The sequence below is a fragment of the Callorhinus ursinus genome, unplaced genomic scaffold, assembly GCF_003265705.2.
Source record: "Callorhinus ursinus isolate GAN/ISIS: 27379988/994484 unplaced genomic scaffold, GSC_fseal_2.0 scaffold6, whole genome shotgun sequence".
NCBI lineage: Eukaryota > Metazoa > Chordata > Mammalia > Carnivora > Otariidae > Callorhinus > Callorhinus ursinus.
In genome coordinates this window covers 71,820,891-71,842,036 of record NW_027397068.1, presented here as the reverse complement: position 1 = coordinate 71,842,036, position 21,146 = coordinate 71,820,891, and the positions used below count along the sequence as shown (strand labels likewise).

The 21,146-nt window shown below is 52.5% G+C and overlaps 2 protein-coding genes across 8 annotated transcripts in view; one reads left to right on the top strand and one right to left on the bottom strand.

The window, feature by feature from the left end:
• EZR (ezrin) overlaps window positions 1–14,738 on the top strand; it is a 49,274-nt gene extending 34,536 nt beyond the window's left edge. The window contains exons 8-14 of the mRNA XM_025866406.2: window positions 4,612–4,708; window positions 9,594–9,757; window positions 10,125–10,255; window positions 10,900–11,060; window positions 11,419–11,511; window positions 13,019–13,270; window positions 13,389–14,738. Coding sequence (XP_025722191.1) covers window positions 4,612–4,708; window positions 9,594–9,757; window positions 10,125–10,255; window positions 10,900–11,060; window positions 11,419–11,511; window positions 13,019–13,270; window positions 13,389–13,553 — 1,063 coding nt within the window. The 3' untranslated portion in view covers window positions 13,554–14,738. The remainder of the gene's footprint in view (window positions 1–4,611; window positions 4,709–9,593; window positions 9,758–10,124; window positions 10,256–10,899; window positions 11,061–11,418; window positions 11,512–13,018; window positions 13,271–13,388) is intronic.
• A 201-nt stretch (window positions 14,739–14,939) lies between these two features.
• The window catches only part of SYTL3 (synaptotagmin like 3), an 89,689-nt gene continuing 83,482 nt past the window's right edge, over window positions 14,940–21,146 (bottom strand). For 5 of the 7 annotated variants that reach the window (XM_025866397.2, XM_025866401.2, XM_025866399.2 and 2 more), the window contains 5 exons: window positions 20,669–20,839; window positions 18,677–18,782; window positions 17,563–17,677; window positions 16,468–16,673; window positions 14,940–15,254 (listed from right to left, as the gene is read on the bottom strand). In XM_025866397.2, the coding sequence (XP_025722182.1) occupies window positions 15,145–15,254; window positions 16,468–16,673; window positions 17,563–17,677; window positions 18,677–18,782; window positions 20,669–20,839 (708 nt within the window). In that variant the 3' untranslated portion in view covers window positions 14,940–15,144. The other 2 variants (XM_025866404.2, XM_025866405.2) reach the window with 2 other exon arrangements.

Here is a 21,146-nt window from a genome sequence, read left to right as displayed (position 1 = left end):
CGCTCTGTCGTCACCGCGCGCTCTCACGGCACGCTCTGTCGTCACCGTGCTCTCTCACAGTACACTCTATAGCGCGGTCGTCGTGTACAGCGTATACCTACTCTAATGTACATAGTGTAACACGGTGAACTATAATAGTGTATGTAACATGTATATCATAACATTTTAATATAAGCCAGTTATTAAAGATTTTATTTATTTGTCAGAGAGTGCACATACAAGGAGGGGGAGAAGCGGGCTTCCCACTGAACAAGGAGCCCGATGCCAGACTCGATCCCAGGACCCTGGGACTATGACCTGAGCCACCCAGGCGTCCCGATAAGCCAGTCATTTATATTTCCAGTTTCTAAAACTAAAATTATGCTAATGGGCAGAATGCTGATTTTTCCCCCTCCCTTAGGTGTGCGTTATAGCTCTGTGCTCTCGTGTTAGTGGGTTACTGATCTATGTAAGAGAGGAGAGCAAAAGACAGTTCTTTGATTTCTGTGAGTTTTCTTTTATCAAATAAGCCAAGATCACAGTTGTCAGTTTCTTCTCTCCTTTCAGGCCCTTGGGACCCTAACTTGAACGTGGAACAGAATTTTCAAAAAAAACCCTCCTAATCTCTTACAGAGACTGTTGCAGGGACTCCAGTTAGTGCACGGAGAGTAAGAAGCTTAAAAGTTCACCTCAGACTGGCAGAGAAGAGTTTGGCCTCCGCGTGTGGACGTGCGGGAGGGCAGGGGAGAAGCATGGTGCCTGGTTAAGCATGGCTGGCAGCAGGCGCACACGAGGGGCACATGGGAAAGTTCCTTCACATGCCTGCCCTGCAGAGTGGTGGGGGTGCACCCTACATTGGCCCCTGCAGATAGTAATGAGTGTCTTTGCTTCCATTGTAAGAATGTAGGCAGAGCCATCTGTGTGGTCTGCAGTGAGCTCCAACCCATCCCACCCCAGACCTTTTCTAAACTTTTTTTAATGAAAAATTTCAAACAAAGATTCTATCCTTGGCATTTAGCTTTTTCGTCTCTCCCCAGCTGCACGTCACTGTACCCTCTAGCCCTCTCTTTTTCAGACCTGTTTAAAAAGTAAATTGCAAACATCTGTATACTGTCCCCAAAATGCATATTATTTACTAGAGCTCAGTATGTCTTGTCTTTTGAGGTGAAATGCACGATTCTTAAGTGCTCTTTAAGTCTAAACTTGCTGAGTTTAGACCGATATGTGCCTGTAAAATCCAGACTTGGGTAAAGACATCGAAAAACATCATTACCCCCAGCTGCATACTTTGAATTTAAATTTTGTAGCCATGTATTTTTTCACTTTGAAATCATCTCAGAGTTTAAAAACGTTTGAAAAGTAGTAAGTACAAAGAATTCCCATCTGTCCTTTACCCAGCTTCCCCATGTGGTAACATCTGACAGAGCCATAGTCCAGGTATCCGTCGGGAAGTTAACGCTGACATGATACTGTGAACAATATACAGACCCAATTTCCATTTTAAACCAGTTGTCGCTAATGACCTTTCTCTGCCCCAGGATCCTGCCCAGACTCGCACCTGGACTTAGTCACCTTCTTCCCAGTCTGTCATGACCTTGACCCTTTGGAAGATCATAATGGCCATTAACTCTTTAGAAAGTCCCTCAACTTGAGGGCGCCTGGGTGGCTCAGTTGTTAAGTGTCTGCCTTCGGCTCAGGTCATGATCTCAGGGTCCTGGGATGGAGCCCCACATTGGGCTCTCTGCTCCGCAGGAAGCCTGCTTCTCCCTCTCCCGCTCCCCCTGCTTGTGTTCCCTCTCTCGCTGTGTCTCTCTCTGTCAAACAAATAAAATCTTAAAAAAAAAAAAAAAAGTCCTTCAACTTGGATCTGTGTAATGTTTTCTCATAGTTAGATTTGAGTTTTGCTCTTTGGGCCAGAATCCCACAGGAGTCTGCCTTGTGCTCCCGGGGTCTCTCGTGAGGCAGCATGTGATGTCAGAAATCTCCCTCCCGGTGGTGCTAACTCTGGTTACTGGTCGAGGCACTCTCTGCCAGACTGCTCTGTGGAGTTCCTACCTTTGTAGTCCTTTGTGTAGTCCTAAGACACTTTGTAGTCCTAAGTGTATTTCGAGGACCATATTTCATCTATTCTAGCATCCATTCAGGAGTCAGCTTTTGAGAAACAGTGGTTTTTTTATAAATTTATTTTACATGTATCTGTCTACTGAACACAGCCAATTTCTCTTCATTTATTCAGTTATTTGTATTAATATGGATTCACGGATATTTTATCCTCTGGGCTATAAATCTATTACTATTTTATTGTTCAGATTGTTGAGATTTGCCTTTAGGATCCCCTTCAAGTTGGCTCCTGTGCCCTTTTGCTCTGATCCCATTATTGTTTGAGTACTTCTTTATTTAGTGGCACCTCAAGATGTTTCAGGATCATCTTGTACTTCCCTGCTCCAGCCCAGGAATCCACTATTTCTGTAAAGAGCTCCGGTCCCTTTTATTGGAGAATCCCACTTTTTAAAAAACTGTGGGCCTCTGACCTGCATTCATGCATCTGAATGGCTGTAAATTGTTATATGAGCTTCCAGAGTCTTAAAAAGACAAACTTTACAGGCACTCCACAGAACAGAGGGCTGGAGGCCGTGGTGACAGGACACCCGACCCTGAAAGAAAGATGCCTGTCTAACCTGAAGGTCGAGGGCTTTTAGGATCGACAGTGTTTTGAGAACCTCGTATAAAGCTAGGAGCCCAGTTCCTGCCTCCTGGGCACTTGGAGAGTTGGAAACCTGGCTGCGGTTGTAGCCGCCCAGCTGAGAAACGAGCGCGAAGGGCTCTTGTGCCGTGGAGGCAGGTGCTCGGAAGCAGCAAACAGACGCCTACCTATTGGTGCTCTTCCGGCCGCTCCAGATAAGGACACGGGTTACGGTCAGTAGTGGGACTAGGTGCTATCCTGAGTTCCCTTCCAGTGCTCAGAGGCCTGCAGACACAATGACCTCTCTGGTCAATAGTAAAGCAAACCCCTTGCATGTTTGGCTGTGAGGCCTGTTGGCCAGATGTGTCTCAGCAGGCGTTGGTGACCCTGTAGGACAGCTGTAAAAGGCGGATGCCAAAAAGGATTGATGTTTAAAACCACGGTGTGGCCAGCGCCCTGACATAGTTCCTCCGGGGGTGCAGAACCACTCTGTCCCTGTAGAGCCGTCTGTGGGGCTTGGGTGTCCTCTCTTGGCCTTCAGAAGTCACCCCACCAACTTGGCCTGGCTTAGGTTGTCATAGCAAGACCTACACTGCCCATGAGTTTTTTATTAAATATGTTGGTAGGGCAATAGGTTCTCCTGCTTATTTCCTAAATTGAAAGTTTTTATGGACTGTGGGAAAGGTTGGGTTTTGATGGCAGTATCTTCGGTGGCTTGAGGGTCTGTCATTACTTCTAGAATGGTGTCTGTAGTAAAATGTGTTGAAAAAATAGGGTGGGAGTCATGAGGTTAAGTAGAGCAATGTGGTCTTGAAATCATATGGTGAACTTCCCTGGGGATGCCAAAGAGCCAGAGTTTCAGCCAGTAGTGAGCAGTACCGGGGCTTTCCTTAGGGGTGAGTAGTCCTAGTGCTGTCTTAGAAGTCGGAGGATGACAGGGGAGGGTGTCTGGCCAGCCAGGTGAACATGCCACAGAGCACTAAATGAGACCCAGAAGAGCAGAATCCATTCCAAGCCCTCAGCTCCTCAAGGACATCGAACAGTTGTAAATATATGCACACCCAACATCAGAGCACCTAAATATAGCAAGGAGATACTAACAGATGTGAGGGGGAAATAGACCACAGTAGAAAAGAGTAGGGGACTTTATTACCCCACTTCCAGCAGTGGACTGGAGCCACCCCACGGGCTTTTCTGTTTCCATTGGTGAGCAGCCGCTCTGACTAGAGCATGCCTGGAAAACCCACGACATGATCTTTGCCATCAGAAAGCTTACCTGCCTGGTCCTCAAAGAGCAAATAAGAATGGAAGAATTGAAAAAATGTTCACGTAGCACAAGAGACTACAGGTTGAGAAGGGGCAAGGTTGTTGAAGGAGGCTGAGCCGTTCTGAAGGGTGCAGGTTCCTGAAGGGGAGGGAGGAGAAGGGAGTTCCTCAGGCAAGGTGGGCCTGTGAGAGCCTGGGTGTCAGGAAGCTTAGGCTGGGTTAGAAGGCTCTTGGATGCTAAGTCGAGGCCCCTGGATTCCATCCTGTGGAACCTGGGGAGGGTGTTGGCAGTTGGAAGAGGAGTGGGTTGACGACAAGGGAAATGCGTCAGACTAATGACTAGACGTGCGGTTCTGGGGACGGGCTCAGACTCCAGAAGATGGCTGTGTGAGCTCTCACCGGGTGAAGGGGTGTGCTGCGTTGGGGTTGGAGTTGACTTTGAGATTGCCGGCTGGGGTGCGCCGGGCACAGGGGATGCGCAAGGTTGGGAAGACTTAGGATAAATGAGCTTGTGGAGGTTTCCTAGAGCTTGGACCTGACCTTACCCAGCACGGGTAGGACCTCTGGTAATGACCTATATTAAATACTATGCTTCCTGGGCTAGCTTTGTATTTTTTTCAAATTGAAGTAAAAAAATTAAGCACACACCTAACTATCCCCTCCTTTTTTTTTTTTAACCTCAGGTTGACCCCAAAGATTGGCTTTCCATGGAGTGAGATCAGGAACATCTCTTTCAATGACAAAAAGTTTGTCATTAAGCCCATCGACAAGAAGGCACCTGTAAGTTTCTGTGGATTTCAGGCGAGGGGTTACAGTTTTTCATTCTTACAGCCACGTGTGTTTTCAGGATAACAGATTTCTCTGTATGACAAGCACTGGGGGGCGGTGGGGGGAGTGGGATAAACGAACTGCCAGCAGGTTACATTGAAGTTCAAGGATCCCTTGACGTAGAGGTACACAGGGGCCCAGGTGTCCCTCAGCAGTTAGCTGTGTCCCCCGAGCTTTCAAGTGGTCTTCATTCCTTATGAAGGAAAGGGCAGTTCTGAGTCATTGACCTTTGCCAAATGATAAGCATCTCACAAAATGTTGCATTTCTGGGCTTGTGAAATGTTCATGTTCCTCTGGAAAACCAGCCTACCTCCAGAAGGTGTACCTGGGGTAGGGGGCCTCACCCCTGCACCCCCCTGGAAGCCAGCTGGGGCACAGACATTGCTTACAAGCCTCAGGGGCCGGCATTGGCTTTCAGAGCTGTCTCTGCAGCTTACCCATGTTAGGAAGAGTCAGACCTGCGTCTGGAGCATTGCCGGGCCCCACGGTCCCTCTGTGCCTCACCTTCTCTTCCAAGAATGTGCAACTCTGCTTTCCTCTGATCCCCTCCTGGCCCCTCCAGTGCTCTTTCTGCAGGTGCCTTCTCGTTGGGGCTGATGTGGGAAGTGGCTCCTCACAATGAGGAGACTGGTGGGGCAGTCTTCCTGGGAGGGCTTGGCTAGAAATGGGATTTCAATTCCTGGAGTTTGAAGAATCTGGGCTGTGAACTAGTAACTGCAAAGACTGGTGTGTTAACAGAAATTTCATTTCAGTTTTATAGATTCTGCTGACATTTAAATTTTCAGCTGATTGCTCAGAAAATTTGACATACATACATACATACTGTAGTGTGATGGAACGGGTGAGGATTTTCTTTTCTAATCAGAAATCTGATTCTTAAAGAAAAATGCCATTTGAAGAATAATCTCTTCCTCCTTAGAGGCTGCTGTGATATACCAGAATTATAGATTGGAAAGGACTTGGTGTCTTGGTTACGGTGTGGGGCTTAGAGAGGCCAGCATGGGCTGTGGTCCAGGCCGGGGCCATCTGGAGCCTTCCGGGGCTGGGGCCCCCTGGGGCAAGGGGTACCCCACGTGGAACAGCAAGTGGCATTACTGTCCAAATGCTCCTCCCCACAGGCCGATTAGTCCAGCATAAGTGAAAAACAGAACGCTTGATGCTGTTCATGGAAGTATTTTCTCCTTTAATTGGAAACGATTCCTGCTGTTTGTAAACTCTTTGACTTCTAGCCATGGGTAGTTGCACAGTTATTGACAATTAAAGCAGCATTTAATACAGACTCTACAGCTCCGTGGAAACAGGCCACATTAACATTCAGCACCACAGCCCGGAGGTCACAGTGTGCCCACGTTAACGTGGGCCATGAGATCGGGGCAGTCAGGAGAGCGAGAAGATCCTGAGGGCCTTGGCTAGACTGCTGTCTGCTCACAGGGTGGTGCTCATTTTTCAGAACTTTTATTTTAGACATGTGACCAACAGAAGCAGACTGGACTGGACTATTTAAGGATTAAGTTGTGTGTGCGTTTTGGCATAAGTTTAGCTTTTGAAAAGCTGCAGAATTTGTCCTAATCTTAAAATTCCAAGCAAAAGCTGTTGTAATGCTTCTGGTTGAATTAGTTGAGCATACTTCTACTATATACTAGTTTTATGTGGAGCCATTGATTAAAGAAAAAACAAGGTGAGAGAAGCATGTGTCGGTTGCATACTACGAGTCGAGCTGTATTCTAGGACTGTGTGTGCAGCAGGAACAGTGGGCTTCCCACCCTCATAAAGTCTGTATGCTGGTGGAAGAGATGCATGAACACAAGTGATGGGCTTTCTGGCTGTGACTTCCACAGTGCAGCTGTATTTAATCACCAGGATGAGGCGATGAGAAGCGGGGGGCAGTGTGGCTGTTCAGATGGTTGGGTCAGGAAGGCCTGACTAAGGGGGCAGACGTTGTCAGACTCCTGTCCTGGGGGTGGGGGTTCCACACAAGGAGCTGGTTTGAGGGAATGAGTCCCCGTTGCCCTGTGCACCTCACCAGGCTCGCTGTGCACCTTCCTTCCTCTGGCATTTCCCGGGTTCAGGCTTTGCACTTGGGGCGGCAGAAAGTCACATTTCTCCACAAGATGGACAGGGAAACCCCAAAGGTCCGAGTTGGCTCATAAGTGAGGCTTGGGATTCCTTTTTCTCGGGCTAACTTTTGTGGAGGGCACCCCTGACCCTGGGCAGTTTCCATGGCAAACTCACAAATGAGCCATTGTCCTGTCATGCTCCTGATGACCAGGCATTTCCCATAGAAAAGCCAGTTTCTCCTCCTGCCAGCTTGGGTACTGCGGGGATGGGACCTGAAACACTGAATCCTCCAAGCCTGCCCAGTAGTCCTGTGTGGGGTTAAAACAGCTCTGTCTCCTTCAGAAAAGGGCCTTTTGTTCCTGTGGCCTCATGGAAGCGGGAGAAGGCTCTTGGGCAGCTACCTATTATAAGAACTGCCATATCCCTGGGAGCAGCTCTGCCCTCAGCCAAAGGGAGCCCCGGGGTGGGGCCTGGTGGGAGAGTGTCCTAGAGGCTCCTGAGCTTGTTGTTCGACAACTTTATGGCTACTTTCCCATCTCCTTTTCTCTTGTATTCTTAGGGACTTGGATTCATTTCCATGAGCTTTCCTCTTGCCTCGAGTTTCAGTTTGTTTTTTTTTTTTAAGATCTGTCTCTGTCAGAGTTTAGAAAGCCTGCCCCACATCTCATCGGTGTTGTGGTTTTGCATTAGGAGGCTTGGGCTGGGTACTTGGACTTAGAAATCCTTAAGTAAATAGTGGTTTCAGTTTTTGTTTTTAACTTGAAGTCTGAGACTAGGCAGCCCAGGAAATGTCCTCTGCCTCCTGCTCTCGCTGTCCCCAGCCGTGTGCAGGCCTTGTAGGCCCACCGGCTGCGGTGATGTTACTTGAAGCATCTGCCCTTTGATGGTTTTTTAAACTGACCTTGTTCTAAGGAGGAGTTGGTGCTAATCAGAGTTCCTTTGCAATGCTTAGGAGCCACAGTCAACACCTACGCTGGTAGCATGCCTGTGTGGCCGTAACAAAAGATTGTTTTCTCTTACATAATAGAGGTGGTGCTTCTCTCAGCTCTGCAGACGCTCCCTGGGAAACCCGATGACTTAATAACAAGTGTGCGAAAGCTCCACCCAAGAACTCCATGGGCTCGCGGGCTTGACAGTACTGTCTGTCCAGCATTTCTGGAACTAATGAAAAAACCGAGAAGCTACGTAGGGCCTTCCGGGGTGTGTTGGGTAGCTCCCTGGCGTGTCTGGTTTCAGAAGTCGCTGTGGAGCATGTCACACTATTTCTTTGTTTCAGCCGCCCTGTCCCTGTTCCAGAGGTCAGAATCTGGATGCCAGGGGCCCCAAGCTGAGAAGAGAAAGGGAAAAAAGAAGAGGAAGCAGACTGGCATTTTATTTTTTTTTAAGATTTTATTTATTTATTTGACAGAAATAACGAGAGAGGGAGAAGCAGGCTTCCCGCTGAGCAGGGAGCCCGATGCGGGGCTCGATCCCAGGACCTCTGGGTCCTGATCTGAGCCGAAGGCAGATGCTTCATGACTGAGCCACCCAGGCGCCCCGCATTTTAAAATAACTTGAAACAAGAGTTTCTAAACCCTCTCTCCTCTCCCACCCCTGCATTCATCGCAGCAGTAGCAAGAACCAGGAGGCAAGGCCGTGTGCCGTCCCAGCCATAGTCCTAAGGTTCAAGAAGCTTCTTCCCCTAGCGGTTTCGTCAGGCAGCCAGCAGTCTGTGAGTGAGCCTCCTGTCCTGCTGACAAACAGTGTCTGAGTTAATCCTCCCAGCAGTCCTGTTAGATTACTGTCCTCCCCACCATGCAGCTGAAGGTGTTCAGACTCCAAGGAAGTGACTTACTCAAGGTCACAGGCTCAAGACGTGGCAGTGCTGTGTAAACTGCAGCACCCAGTAAATCCAGGCCATTTGTTGGGTCCTGGGGATACAGAGATGAATGAACACAGCCCTGCTGTCAGGGGAGCTGCCCATCCAGGGGAAGATAGAGACCAAACCAAGTATGTCAGCAGACGTGCTGGCTCCCCCATGGAGCGCAGGGGCACAGGAGGTGTGCCAGTTAAGCCGGAAGCAGGAGCCTCCGTGCCATGTCCTCGAGTGCCGGGGTCCTCGGGTCTGTGGGGTTGGACAAGACATCCCAAGTAGCAGGGCTGCTTTGAGCAAATAGGTTTGCGGGCATGCAAGTGCAGTTCAGGTGCACAGGGGTAGGCTGGGGCTGCCAGGCCGGACTCTGTACACGTGCCCAGCCACAGCGTCAGTACTTGGGCCTGGAACTAACCAGGCTGGCATCACGCGTCCACTAGTGACCCGATGGATGCACTGGTGGCCGTGTGGGAGGCCAGGGTTGAGGCAGAGGAGACCAGAAACGCAAATAGAAGTTGCTCTCCCCAGGCAAAACTGGGGGACGGTGGTTCTCTGGCTGGCGGGGCCAGAGGGTGTCAGCCTGAAGATCAGGCAGCGCTGGGCCTCAGTCCCGGGTTTCCCAAGGCTGCAAGACTTCTTGCCTCAGAGAAGCTTTACCAAAGGTTTCAGGGTGTGTGCACATGCACACCCACAAAGACATAGTTGCTCTGTTTGTCCCAGAGAATCCAAATCCCACGGCACCAGGAACTTTCTGTCCGGTCATTTGGAGTCAGTGGCTTTTCCTTGAAGTCCCTTTTTGGCCCCATACTCTGCTACATTTGTCCTTTTGGAAAAGATCATCTAGAACTTTGTGAAGTTGGGTTTGGATGAAGAAGGCCAAAGGAAGGCGTTCCTCCTGCTTAGAGTCCACCCTGTTCTGTTCTGTAGGACTTCGTGTTCTATGCCCCCCGCCTGCGCATTAACAAGCGGATCCTGCAGCTCTGCATGGGGAATCATGAGCTGTATATGCGCCGCAGGAAGCCCGACACCATCGAGGTGCAGCAGATGAAGGCTCAGGCCCGGGAGGAGAAGCACCAGAAGCAGCTGGAGCGGTGAGCAGGGTGGAGGCCAGCAGGACGGGGCAGTGTTCTCCCAGACTCGGGCCCTAGGACGGCCCTTCCTGCACTGTCCTCCATCAGAGGCGCCAGGGGAACATCACCTAGCAAACACGGGTGGAGCCTCAGGGGGCGAGGACCTTTGGAAGTTACTGCGTGGGGCCCAAGGACCCACTCGGGGCTGCCTCACTGGGCTGGGCGGTGGCAGAGCCCGGGAGGGGAGTGCTCGGGGTTGCTCTTGCTGCCTCCTGAGTCCATACCATCCGGCGGTGGGGCCTGGGGCCTGGACTGGGCACTGGCGATGTGTGTTGACATGGCAGGTGTGTGCCTAAACCTTCCTGCGCCACCCCTCGCCCTGTAACAGGCAGCAGCTGGAGACCGAGAAGAAGAGGAGAGAGACCGTGGAGAGAGAGAAGGAGCAGATGATGCGGGAGAAGGAGGAGCTGATGCTCAGGCTGCAGGACTACGAGCAGAAAACCAAGAAGGCAGAGAAAGGTGGGTTTGTGCCCAGTGCTTATGCATGCAGGGGTGCATTCCACAGCGAGGAGTAGATGGACCATCAGCACACCCACAGCCGGGGACGTCTCAGCTTAACACAGCAGCCACGGTAGAGACTCGAGGCTGAGAGCTGACCAGGGGTGTTTGGATTAGAAGATAATCTTTTGATTATCTTGATACTTTTGATGCTGTGCAGGTTTTGTGCTAAGTGCTTTATGCACATTGTTTTTTTTAAATTTTCCCTTACTCCTTTGAGGTTAGTACTGAGTCATCCCCATTTTCCTGATGACGATGTTAAGGTTTAGCAGGGAAATTAATTTGCTCGACGTCGCACAGCCAGTGAGTGCCCAAACCATGCTACGTTGCCTCCTGTCTTATAAGCTAAAAACTGGGTGAGTGGTGTGGTTTCTGCATGTCTGCCAACCTGCCCTGGCCGGGGGAGGGGGAAACCCTCTCTAGCAGTTTATAACTGCCGCAAGGACGTTGTCTGTATGCACAGCAGGGAACGCACCACAGTGTGCTTTCCTCTCTGTTGTCCGTAGAAGCAGAGTTTGTAGCTCTGTAGCTTGTGCTGTGAGTCCCGCCCTGGATCCCATGCCAGGCATCCAGGCTGGGAATTCAGGGCCCTGTGCTCTCTCTAGAACTCTCAGACCAGATTCAGAGAGCCCTGCAGCTGGAGGAGGAGAGGCAGCGTGCCCAGGAGGCGGCCGAGCGCCTGGAGGCTGACCGCGTGGCCGCTCTGCGGGCCAAGGAGGAGCTGCAGAGGCAGGCTGCAGATCAGATGAAGAGCCAGGAGCAGCTGGTAGGGCTCCCAGAGTCGCACAGTGCTGAATTACTGAGAGGCTGCCTCGGGGGGCCAAAAAGTGACACCTGCCTTATAATGGTGTCCGGGGCTGTAAGATGATCTGCTCGAGGGAGGAAAGCCTGGTGGGAGGGGCTGTGCTGGCGGCGGGGGGTGGCTCAGGCGGCCTTGGTGCAGCGATCCGGGAGGCCAGACGTGGGCGTCTGGGCAAGGCATGGCCTTGAGGACTCGGTGGGCAGCCATGGGCACTGCTGAATGGGGAGGAGGTGGGGACGAGCAAAATATGTGGCTGTCCATTTGCAAAAGGGCTCTCCCCCAAAGACCCCAGAAATCACTTCAGCTTCGTGCCCTTCACCAGGCCGCAGAGCTAGCCGAGTACACGGCCAAGATCGCCCTCTTGGAGGAGGCACGGCGGCGCAAGGAGGACGAGGTGGAGGAGTGGCAGCACAGGGTGAGTCTGCAGGTGCAGGTGCTCAGGGCGGGGAAGACGGCCTGGGGCCAGGCTGGAGGGGTCGCAGGGGAAGGCTCAGGATGTTGTGCAATGTTCTGCCAATCCCAGCTGTGCTTCTTAGGCTGAAATCCACATAGGAATAGGCTTGCTCTGTGCACTGGGGAATCCACTGTTGGAGTAGCAGGGACCAAGGAGCCTCTTGTTCATTTGCACCCACTTGTTCTGGCCACCCCAAACCGTTGAGCCCCATCATGCAACCCCCATCAGGAGCTAGCTTTTAATCTGGTCACGTGGGTGCTCCCAGCAACAGGCCACAGCACCTCAAACAAGACCTCCTATCTCTCCTGACCACTGGTGTATGCAGCATGGCACCATGGAAACATCTGGACTTGGAGGTCTCAAGACCGGGGACAAGGCTCCCAACTCTGCTCTCATCCATTGTGTATGGGGCAAGTGTCCTAATCTCTCTGAGCTTCCGTTTCCTTGTTAGAGATGGGGAGTAATAGCCACCCTATAAGGTTCTGGGGACCACCCTGCAGAGAGCTTGAATAAACTGTAGCTGTAATTGGGAGACCCATGTTCCAGTGCAGTGTCCAGAGAGCCCGTCTCTCCAGCTGAGCCCCCACGCCCACCAGGAAAGCACGGTCCCCAGGGGAGCTTTGGTTATGTTCAGTGTAGACCTCTGCCAAGCTGAGGCCGCTCCCCACCCCTCCCACCTGTCCTTGCCCATGCTTCGCCATCTGCACTGGCCCCTTCTGGGGACGCTTGGGGCGCCTCCTCACCACTCTTACGCCGCACTCCCTGAACACAGGCTGTGCGTGAAGGACTTGGTTCTGTCCTTAGGTTTTTGGAGAAAGCGTTCATTGAGAAAAGCTGGTTGCAGAACAGGTTCAAACTAAGCTCATCTCCGAGGTTGGAATGGCAGTGAGGTGGGCATGACTAGGGATGTGTACCCAAGAGAAGCTGCTGGAAGGTTTAGGGGTAACAACAGGCAGGACAGTGCTTGAGCACTGTGCCAGGCGGCGAGAAGCCTCAGAAATGGCGGCCGCACGAGGAAGGAGAACAAGGCTGTACTCTTAATATTGGGCAGTGGCATTTTCTCATGGCTGGAGCGTTTTTCTTTCTTTCATAATTTCCTTTTCCCCCCCAAAAAAAACACATACAGTGAACATATCCTAGAATTAGAAACAGAAAAAAAGAAGTTATGGTTCTTTAAAAAAAAAAAAAAAGGTCCCTGACATGACTTTGCCTCTGTGCTTGAGAGCGCAGTTGAGAACTATTGACAGGATCCAGAGCCCCAGACTCGGAAGAAGGTTGGGCAAATGCTGCGTGGGGACACTTCTCCTCAGCCATGCGCGCCCCCCACCCCCCACCCCACTCTGTGCCACTCAGGCCACATGCGTCCAGCCCGCCCGGGAGAAGGCGCAGAAGCCTTCTTGTCATTGAAAAGGGGATTCTCCCGAAAATGGTCTCAACACTGGGTTCTGTGTACGGATTGCTTTCAAAGGCCAAAGAAGCCCAAGATGACCTGGTGAAGACCAAGGAGGAGCTGCACCTAGTGATGACAGCCCCCCCGCCCCCCCCGCCCCCTGTCTACGAGCCGGTGAGCTACCACGTGCAGGACAACCTGCAGGACGAGGGCACGGAGTACACGGGCTATAGCGCTGAGCTCTCCAGCGAGGGCATCCTGGATGACCGCAATGAGGAGAAGCGCATCACCGAGGCCGAGAAGAACGAGCGGGTGCAGCGGCAGCTGATGGTGAGGGCGCCGGGGCGGGCGGGGGTGGCCCGGGCGGGGGTTGGGGGGAGGGGAGCCGTCCCACCCAGCTCCCCGCTGCTCCTGGGCCACACCTGACCAGAGCTGCTTCCCCTTGCAGACCCTGACCAATGAGCTGTCCCAGGCCAGAGATGAGAACAAAAGGACCCACAACGACATCATCCACAACGAGAACATGCGGCAAGGCCGGGACAAGTACAAGACGCTGCGGCAGATCCGGCAGGGCAACACCAAGCAGCGGATCGACGAGTTCGAGGCCATGTGAGGCCCGGCCAGGACTGGGGCAGGGGTGGGGGCCTCATGGCCAGGCTTGCGGGGGGGTCGCGGTCAATCTCTGAAGCTGGTGTTTGTAGTTCTTTGAATCTAGGACCCCCACCCCCCATCATATTCCAGTTCCTTTAAAAAGAGAGTAGTTATTGCAGTGGGACTATTCTGGGGCTGGGGTCAGTGGAAGCTTCCCTGGTTTATTTTTCCCAATTGTATCATAGTGTCAAACAGGCCTGATTTTTTTTTTTTATTGCTGTTATTGAATCACTTCCTGTTTGTGCTTACAGCAGGACTGACTGAATTAAGGACAGATGCCTGTAAGTCTGGGTAACAGACTTGATGCTGGCACATGTGAGACACGAGGTTCAGCGTCAGTAAAACCACATCGGGGCTTCTAGTCCGTGCCATACTTTCTTCTGCATCTGAAATTAGCTCAAATTGATTTTGATTTCCATGAAGGATCCGTCTTTGTATATTTATGTTTTGAGAGGTGAAAATTATTTTGAAGACGGTCTAAAGCACATACACACACATGCACACGGTGATTTTTCTTCTCTGCTCTTTCAGTTCAGGATCAACAGTGCAGGGAGGACACTCCAGCCTTGGATAAACTTTTGTTGGTTTTGGGGGGGGGGTTGCTTAACAGAGGGCATTGTTGGACTCACACCTAATTAATGATCAGCTGTAGAGAAGTGTATTTATATGTAAGTGACAATGGGTTTGTAACGTTAGTTTAAAAGGAAAGTTTCATTCTGTATATTTTGTTACCTTTTACAGAATAAAAGAATTATGTATTAAAAACCCTGTAACCACGGCACTTGATCTGAAGTGAGGGCAGTAAGGAGGTGGCTTAACAGCTGTAATCACATCTGTAAAAAAAACTTTTTTACTTTGAGTGCCCTCGTGCCTGTAATTGTGCGCATTTCAGTTTTCTGTCCGAGCTTGTTTGAAAAACACACGCTGTTTGGCTCATCCAGACTCCAGCTCTAGAGGGACTCTTCGAAGCCCCTCTGTTTCCACAAGAAGAACCTGTTCTGACCTCACCAGTTCTCTACCGCATCCTTAAAAACCTGTCAAAATGTCAGCTCTCATACTCCACCGGCTCCTTCTCATGCTTGGGTAAGAGCCGTGTGCAGGTGAGCCCTGCACCACAGACCTGAGAAATAAAAGCTGTGCAAGACAAGAGGTGGCCGTGGCTGTGTACTGGCGCGTGTCGGGGGCGGGGGCCCTGCGGGCTCTCCGGTGGACCTGGGCGCTGCATGGGGAGCCCCTCCAGAAAGCAGAACCAGGCTCTAGTTCTTCAAATGCATATAACAGGGCTCTAATCCTCAGTGTTTGACAGGTGCTGGGGGACAGAGGTAACGAACATTTACTGAAATCTGGCCATTTTCCACATGTCTCAAAGCACAGAAAACCAAACTGAGACTTCTTTATTTATACAATAGCAACAAGTGCTCTACACAGGGATGTGGAAGAACATTCGGGCTCTGGGACAGAGCTGCAGAGGGTGAGTGTCCATGCCCGCGGCTTCAGCTAACTGTCAGGCCTAGCGACACTTGACCCTTTCGCCACAGACAGGAACCCTGGCTTCAGTGCAGGATGAGTGTCATGTCTGTCCACAGATTGGGGCTAGAAAGAACTTTCTGCCACTGACGCTCTGACGGTGAGCCTGAGTCCTCACCAGCAGCTCCGTCTTCCTCTGTGATGGGAGTGAAGTGACTAATTAGTAATGGGTGATAGGCATACCCCCTTACCAGCCCTCTTCTCAGCTTTCTAAAATGAGGACCAACTTTTAAAGTGTTTTTAACCTCAAGACCATACGAAAATGCCAACCACTGGTGAGGAAGAGCAAGACCACCCCCACCCAACACCATACTCAGAACTGGACACACTCGGGCATTCATTCCTAAATGCTGTGCAGCTGCAAGAGCCCAAAGCTGCCTTCTTTCCCATAGTTTGAAAGGAGAAAACATGTTTGCGGGGGGTGGGCTCTTCAAGAAGGGGACTTGACAGTCTTAACACATTACAATGGCTGTGGTTTGGTGGGGTGGCCTCAGACCTGGGGCCAGATATGCAGACAAGACAGGACTCCCTTATAGGAAGGGGGTGTGTGTCCTTAGACAATATTCCTTCTAGCTTATCTTTAAAGATCTACCCATTGATTTTAGAAGGAGAGCACAAGCTGGGGGAGGGGCAGAGGGAGATAAGCGGACTCCCTGCTGAGCAGGGGGCCAGACCCAGGGCCGGACCCCAGGACCCTGAGATCAGGATCTGAGCTGAAATCAAGCGTTGGATGCTCAACCGACTGAGCCACCCACAGGCATCTCTGGACAACGTTCCTTTTGATTGAACATTGAATCTGGTTTGTCTTCAGAGGTCCTCCACTGGAGGTCCTAGAGATGTGTGCAGGTATTTTTGGTTGGCACAGTGTTCGAGGGGCACCACTGGTAGGGGCCAGGGTGTGCAAGCCCTCCCCACAAAGGGCTGTCCCCCACACCATGCCACCAGCACCCCAGTTGAGCAATGCTGAAAAGCATCGCCCTTTTGTCCCACTCTTAATGAAATACTTTCTGAATTGCCATCTGTTTGGATTAAGATATTTTCCTTGAAGAAGTTAATCCTTTTATGATTGACGCCAGAAACAAAAGCAAATAACTGTACCCTGTAATTTTTGTTTCTTTAGCAGATCTAAATCTGATATAAATTGTTGAAATACTTGGCTGTATTATCACTCCCTTGTAGAGTAAGAATTAGATGTCGCAATCTCCATTTAACAGTGAGTTAGGCTGTTTCCAAGCTAGTTATATCACCTGCCAACGTGGAAGCATAATTGTCTTTTTAGTGGTCACCGTGTAAGATCTTCGCTAAGGACAAAACATACCACTTAGGCCCAATAAATCTCTCAGACTTACTAGAACCGAGCCTGGCTTCCCCCAGCAAGCGGTCGTTCACACCAAAGATGGCCTGGTCCCAGACGGTTAATTCCAGGCTTGACTGTCTCAGCTGGGAAGGGCTCACACCATTGAACACGAAGGAGTGCTTCCACTGGGGACAAGCTTGCTTCTTCGCAACTGGGGACTTCAGTTTCAGTTTGTGTTGGTCTGGCAGAGTGAGGCAGCTGCGGGAAGGAGAGACAGTGGCTCTGGACTGCTGGCCCAACCTCCTGCCCTGGCGATGCTGCAGTGCTGGCCATCGTGAGACCAAGGGCTAGATCCGCTCCCAAAGAAAAATTCCAAGCCAGGAGCAAGAACGCAAATCTCAAGATCGGCCATGTGACCTCTCGCTAGGATGTTCCAGAGTTAGGGCTGAATTCTGCACCAGATGCGAAGGGTCATTTGGGATTCCAGGCCACATGGCCCTTGCCTTAATCCCCCTCCTTGGGAGGCCGAGCACCTACATGCTTCCAGGGACCAGGACTCTTGCACACACATTCTCTCATTTTAACCCTGTTCTCAGGAGACAAGTTCAGAAGGGCCACGTAACTTGCCCGAGGTCCTACGAAATGGCAGCTTGCGGACAGAACACAGATCTTGGCATGGGAAGCCAGGGTTTCCCATCATGTCACTGACCCAGGGCTGCAGCAATTCTGTATAATAATTAATGGTGTTTGCTTTGCTTTTGGAGACACCAACACGCTGGTAGTGAGTTAGAATGACCTAAGCAGAGCCCACCTTACTGTTAATCCAAGAGGAGATGCGAAGGCAAGGGAATAGTACCAGCCACACTGCTTTTTCCAAGCTGTTTTGAGTCAGAAAATACTGATGTAGTAACAAGAACCAATAAAATCTGGGTTTCAGGTTAAAATACAGTGTTCCACATCTAGTCTCAGCAGGTCCAAATCCCATGAATTCTTGGAGATCTTGAACACATTACATTGGATTTTCATGGGAAAGCTAAAATACAAGTTCTGAATGGCTTACACTTCCTGGTGTTTGCTGTACTTTCTAAGACCATGCCACATGCATGTACAGATTATCAGTAAACAATTGATTAAATATAATACTTACCCCTTAACAAATGAGTTTAGGGTACCATCTGACCGCACGGGCAAATTCTTGGCTCCCAGCACGACAAAACAAAGCTGACCGTTAGGGGACGGCCGATCTGTCCCTGGAAGAAAAGCTGGCATTTGCTGTGAGCCCTACTTCTGCCCAGAGCATGCAATGCCACCACCCCAAATCTGAAAGCTCAGCGGGAGGGTGTGTGACAGCCTGGAGAGCCCAAGAACAGCAGATGGGAAGAGGAGCAAATCCAGGTGGGAAGGCTCCGCTGGCCCTGCAAACGTGCCGTCCCGCTGCAAGGCCGGCATGGTGGGAGGAGGGAGGGCTCACTAAAATCCTGGGAAGCTACAAAGATAAGAAAGAGGGATCCAAGGAGAGGAATGCTGTAGAGGTTGCGGTCAAGTGCGGGCAGTGGTTTTGGGGGAGGTAGGGGCCCTAAGACGTGTTCTAGGGCGCTGGCAATGACTGCAGATGCCGGTGGCCCCGTGAGCTCTGGAAGCAGACTTTCCTCTTCAGGCAAATAAGAGATCTCTAACTACATCACAGAATTGTGTATTCTTTCTTCACCCTCCTCTCTTCCGTACGTTCCACTTTATTTCACTTAGTTAGACCTCCCATAAGGTCCTCCAGAGCCTGTCCTTGATGCCTTCTCTTGCTGGGCAACAGCTCACAGAACTTGGGAGCAGGGGTACATTCACTCGGCCCTGCAGGCCCCAGCGCCTCAAAATGCACTCTAGGTTTGTTCCTAAGGAGCCACACCCCCAACTGTAACGCAGGCGAGCATGGGAGCATTCCCTCTCCCAGAGGGGCGGCAGCGGGACGGTTTGCACCAGGGAGACGGTCTGAGCCAGCCCCCTGGGAGGAAAGCCCCAGAGCTGGTGTCCTAAGAGCCCTCCCTGTACAGTGGGCATCAGAGGCCTGGCCTGCTCTGCTCCCTCATTTCCCTTCCAAACCGTAGGTTCCAAGAACCCACGTTCCAGGCTGAGCTTCACAGATCTTTGAAAGTTACTGGAGCATTGCAGGATTAGTGGGTGGCAGAAAGGAAGTCCTCAACCCACCTGCTGCTCCAGGCTTGGGAAACGGTGACAGATGAACAGTCATGGGGCTGGAGGCCACCTACCTTCTTGGGCCTCCTGGAGCTTTCTGGGCCCTGCAGGGAAGACCAGTTTGGCCCGGACTGCAAGTTCTCCATTACTGGGAAGAATGCTGTCTTCAAGTTTCTCTGCCTGGGGGCAAGAGACAGAACTCAGAGGCAGGATTCCTCAGCCCCCGGAACTTTCTGGGCTCCTCTGATTGCCCCAGCTCTGTCCATAAGTGCCCCACCTCCACCACCACCCCCCACTCACCCCTGCAAAGCTTCTGCAGGCTGGGGAGTGCCCTGGGGTGGAGTGGACACGGCCATGGCAGGACTGGTCTCTCTCCTGTTGATGGGACTCTCCATTCCCACCCCATCCCTTGAGGAGGTGAGGGGTTCAAAGGCCCTGGCACGTTCCCATAGGATAGTCCTCAGAAAACCTGCACACAGCCAGTGTTCTTCGAAGAAAGGGAATAAAATCAAGCCCCTGTAGGTCAGTGGCCTCCGCAAGGACTCCTAGGAGAGGGGGGGGCCGGCCCCTGTCTGCTCCGCAGTGTCTCTTCATGGGCTCCTGGCTGCCTCCCAGGAAGGAGGCTGGCCCTCGGGTGCCAGATGAGATAAAGCTGTCTCTACCCTCAGCTTCCGCAAACCTGCGCTAACCCCATGGGCTCCTCCTGTCAGGGCCGAGGGGGCAGGCCTGGAAGCAGGATACTCCCAATCCAGCCAGGGGGGGTCACTATCTATTAGCCGGTGTTAGGAAGGACGTCCTTTAGCCTGGCACCTTCTCCTCTTCCTCTCGCCAGCAGCCTCGGTGGCCACTGGTCTTGTCCTGAGCAAGGCCCTAGAGGGAACAGATGGGCGGATCGTGGGGGAAAGCACACTGGCAGGGAAAATCACGAAAAATGAGATTCGGGAAAGCCCTCATGGAGGAGGTGGGATTTCGGCTCAGTCTTGGGCTGACCGTGGCTAGAGGAAAGCATTCCAAGTAGACGTCCCAAATGGACGTCTGAGGACGGGCTCTGAGAAGGGGGGGCACGGGTGCGGGATGCAGACGCCGGGGCCGTGCAGAGCAGTGTAGAGGGAAAGGGGCAGGAGAGGTGGGGCAGGGCGGCTCCCCGGCAGGCGATCCTTGGCTTGACCCGACAGTAGCTGGAAATCCGAGAGCCGGCCGATCAGCCCCCCTGGCTTCAGAGAGGCCCGCGGAGGTGAGACAGCGCACAGAACCTGGCCCAGGCCTGGGAACGCCTCAGCCTCTGGCTGGTGGGACTGGCACAGCATGGTCATTTCTTAGGAGATGAAGGAGCCCACGCTTCCTCCACCCCTATTAATCTCATCCGTCCCCGGTCCCCTCTCCGCTCTGTGCTTGGATCTTGGCCCAGAAAGTGCAAAGCAGTTGCTCCAAGAAATGCAGACTTTCTCCCCAGGCTCTCCTCTTACCAGCACAGCCTGCGAGCAGGCCTCCTCTCCGGGCCGCCCCCGCGCCCTGCCCTGAGTCCCTGCGGGTGGCGGCAGCCCTGGCCCTCCTGACCGCATCGGGCCGCCGTTCTCAGCCATTTCTGCTCTGGGAGGGCCTGGGGCAGGAGTGCAGCAACCACAGTCGCGCCCGCATGACTGGGGGCAGGCTGCAGGGCGCCCGTGGTCGCCTCCGGCTGCAGGAGCAGAAGCCGAGGGCTCCCCTGCTGCAACCAAGTGACCCTGAATTTGGGGAGGGGCGCACGTGGGCCCACAAGGCCATCACAGGAGGCCCAACCCCCTAGACCTGACCCAGGCTTGATGTTCAGGCTACAGTGAGGAAGGGGCTCTCAGGTACTTGAGCAAACCTGAGCAGGGAAAGCTCCCTCCCCCACCCAGGAGAGCCTGACGCGGAGCCTTTCCTCCCCGGGAAGTTCCTATTGAAGAGCCCCAGCCAGGCAAGCACGTGGTGGTGTCTTGGGTCCAAGGCTTCCCGGGTAGGTTTTCTCTTCCAGAACCCCTTTGAAAAGGGAATTTTGTTTTCGGGGTGGGGGTGGGGTAGCCCAGTCCCAAACCAGACCTCACCTTGGCCCTCAGTGGATACCAGCAGAAACACTGTGTTGTGCTGTCTTCGAAGTCCCATGTGGCCAGAGGGATGGTCACCTCTCCAAGAAACACCCTCCGGGTGAGCGTGCCCAGGTGCCACACAGAGACCTGCAGCCACCGGGTGCCCAGCTGGCTGGGCTCCACCTGGTACTGCAAAGACAGAGCAGAGGCAGTTGGTCTGGGTTCCTGGCCCACATCTCCCCAAGCCCACAGCTTCCAGGGCCCACAGCCCCCTGGGGACCCACAGCCCCCGGGACCCACAGCTTCCAGGGCCCACAGCCCCCTGGGGACCCATAGCTCCCCAAGCCCACAGCTTCCAGGGCCCACAGCTTCCAGGGCCCATAGCCCCCTGGGGCATGGTGGGGGGGGGTGGTCCAGAGCCCCTTGGGGCCACAGCTTCCAGGGACCCACAGCTTCTGGAGACCCACAGCTTCCGGGGACCCGGGCCACAGGGGCC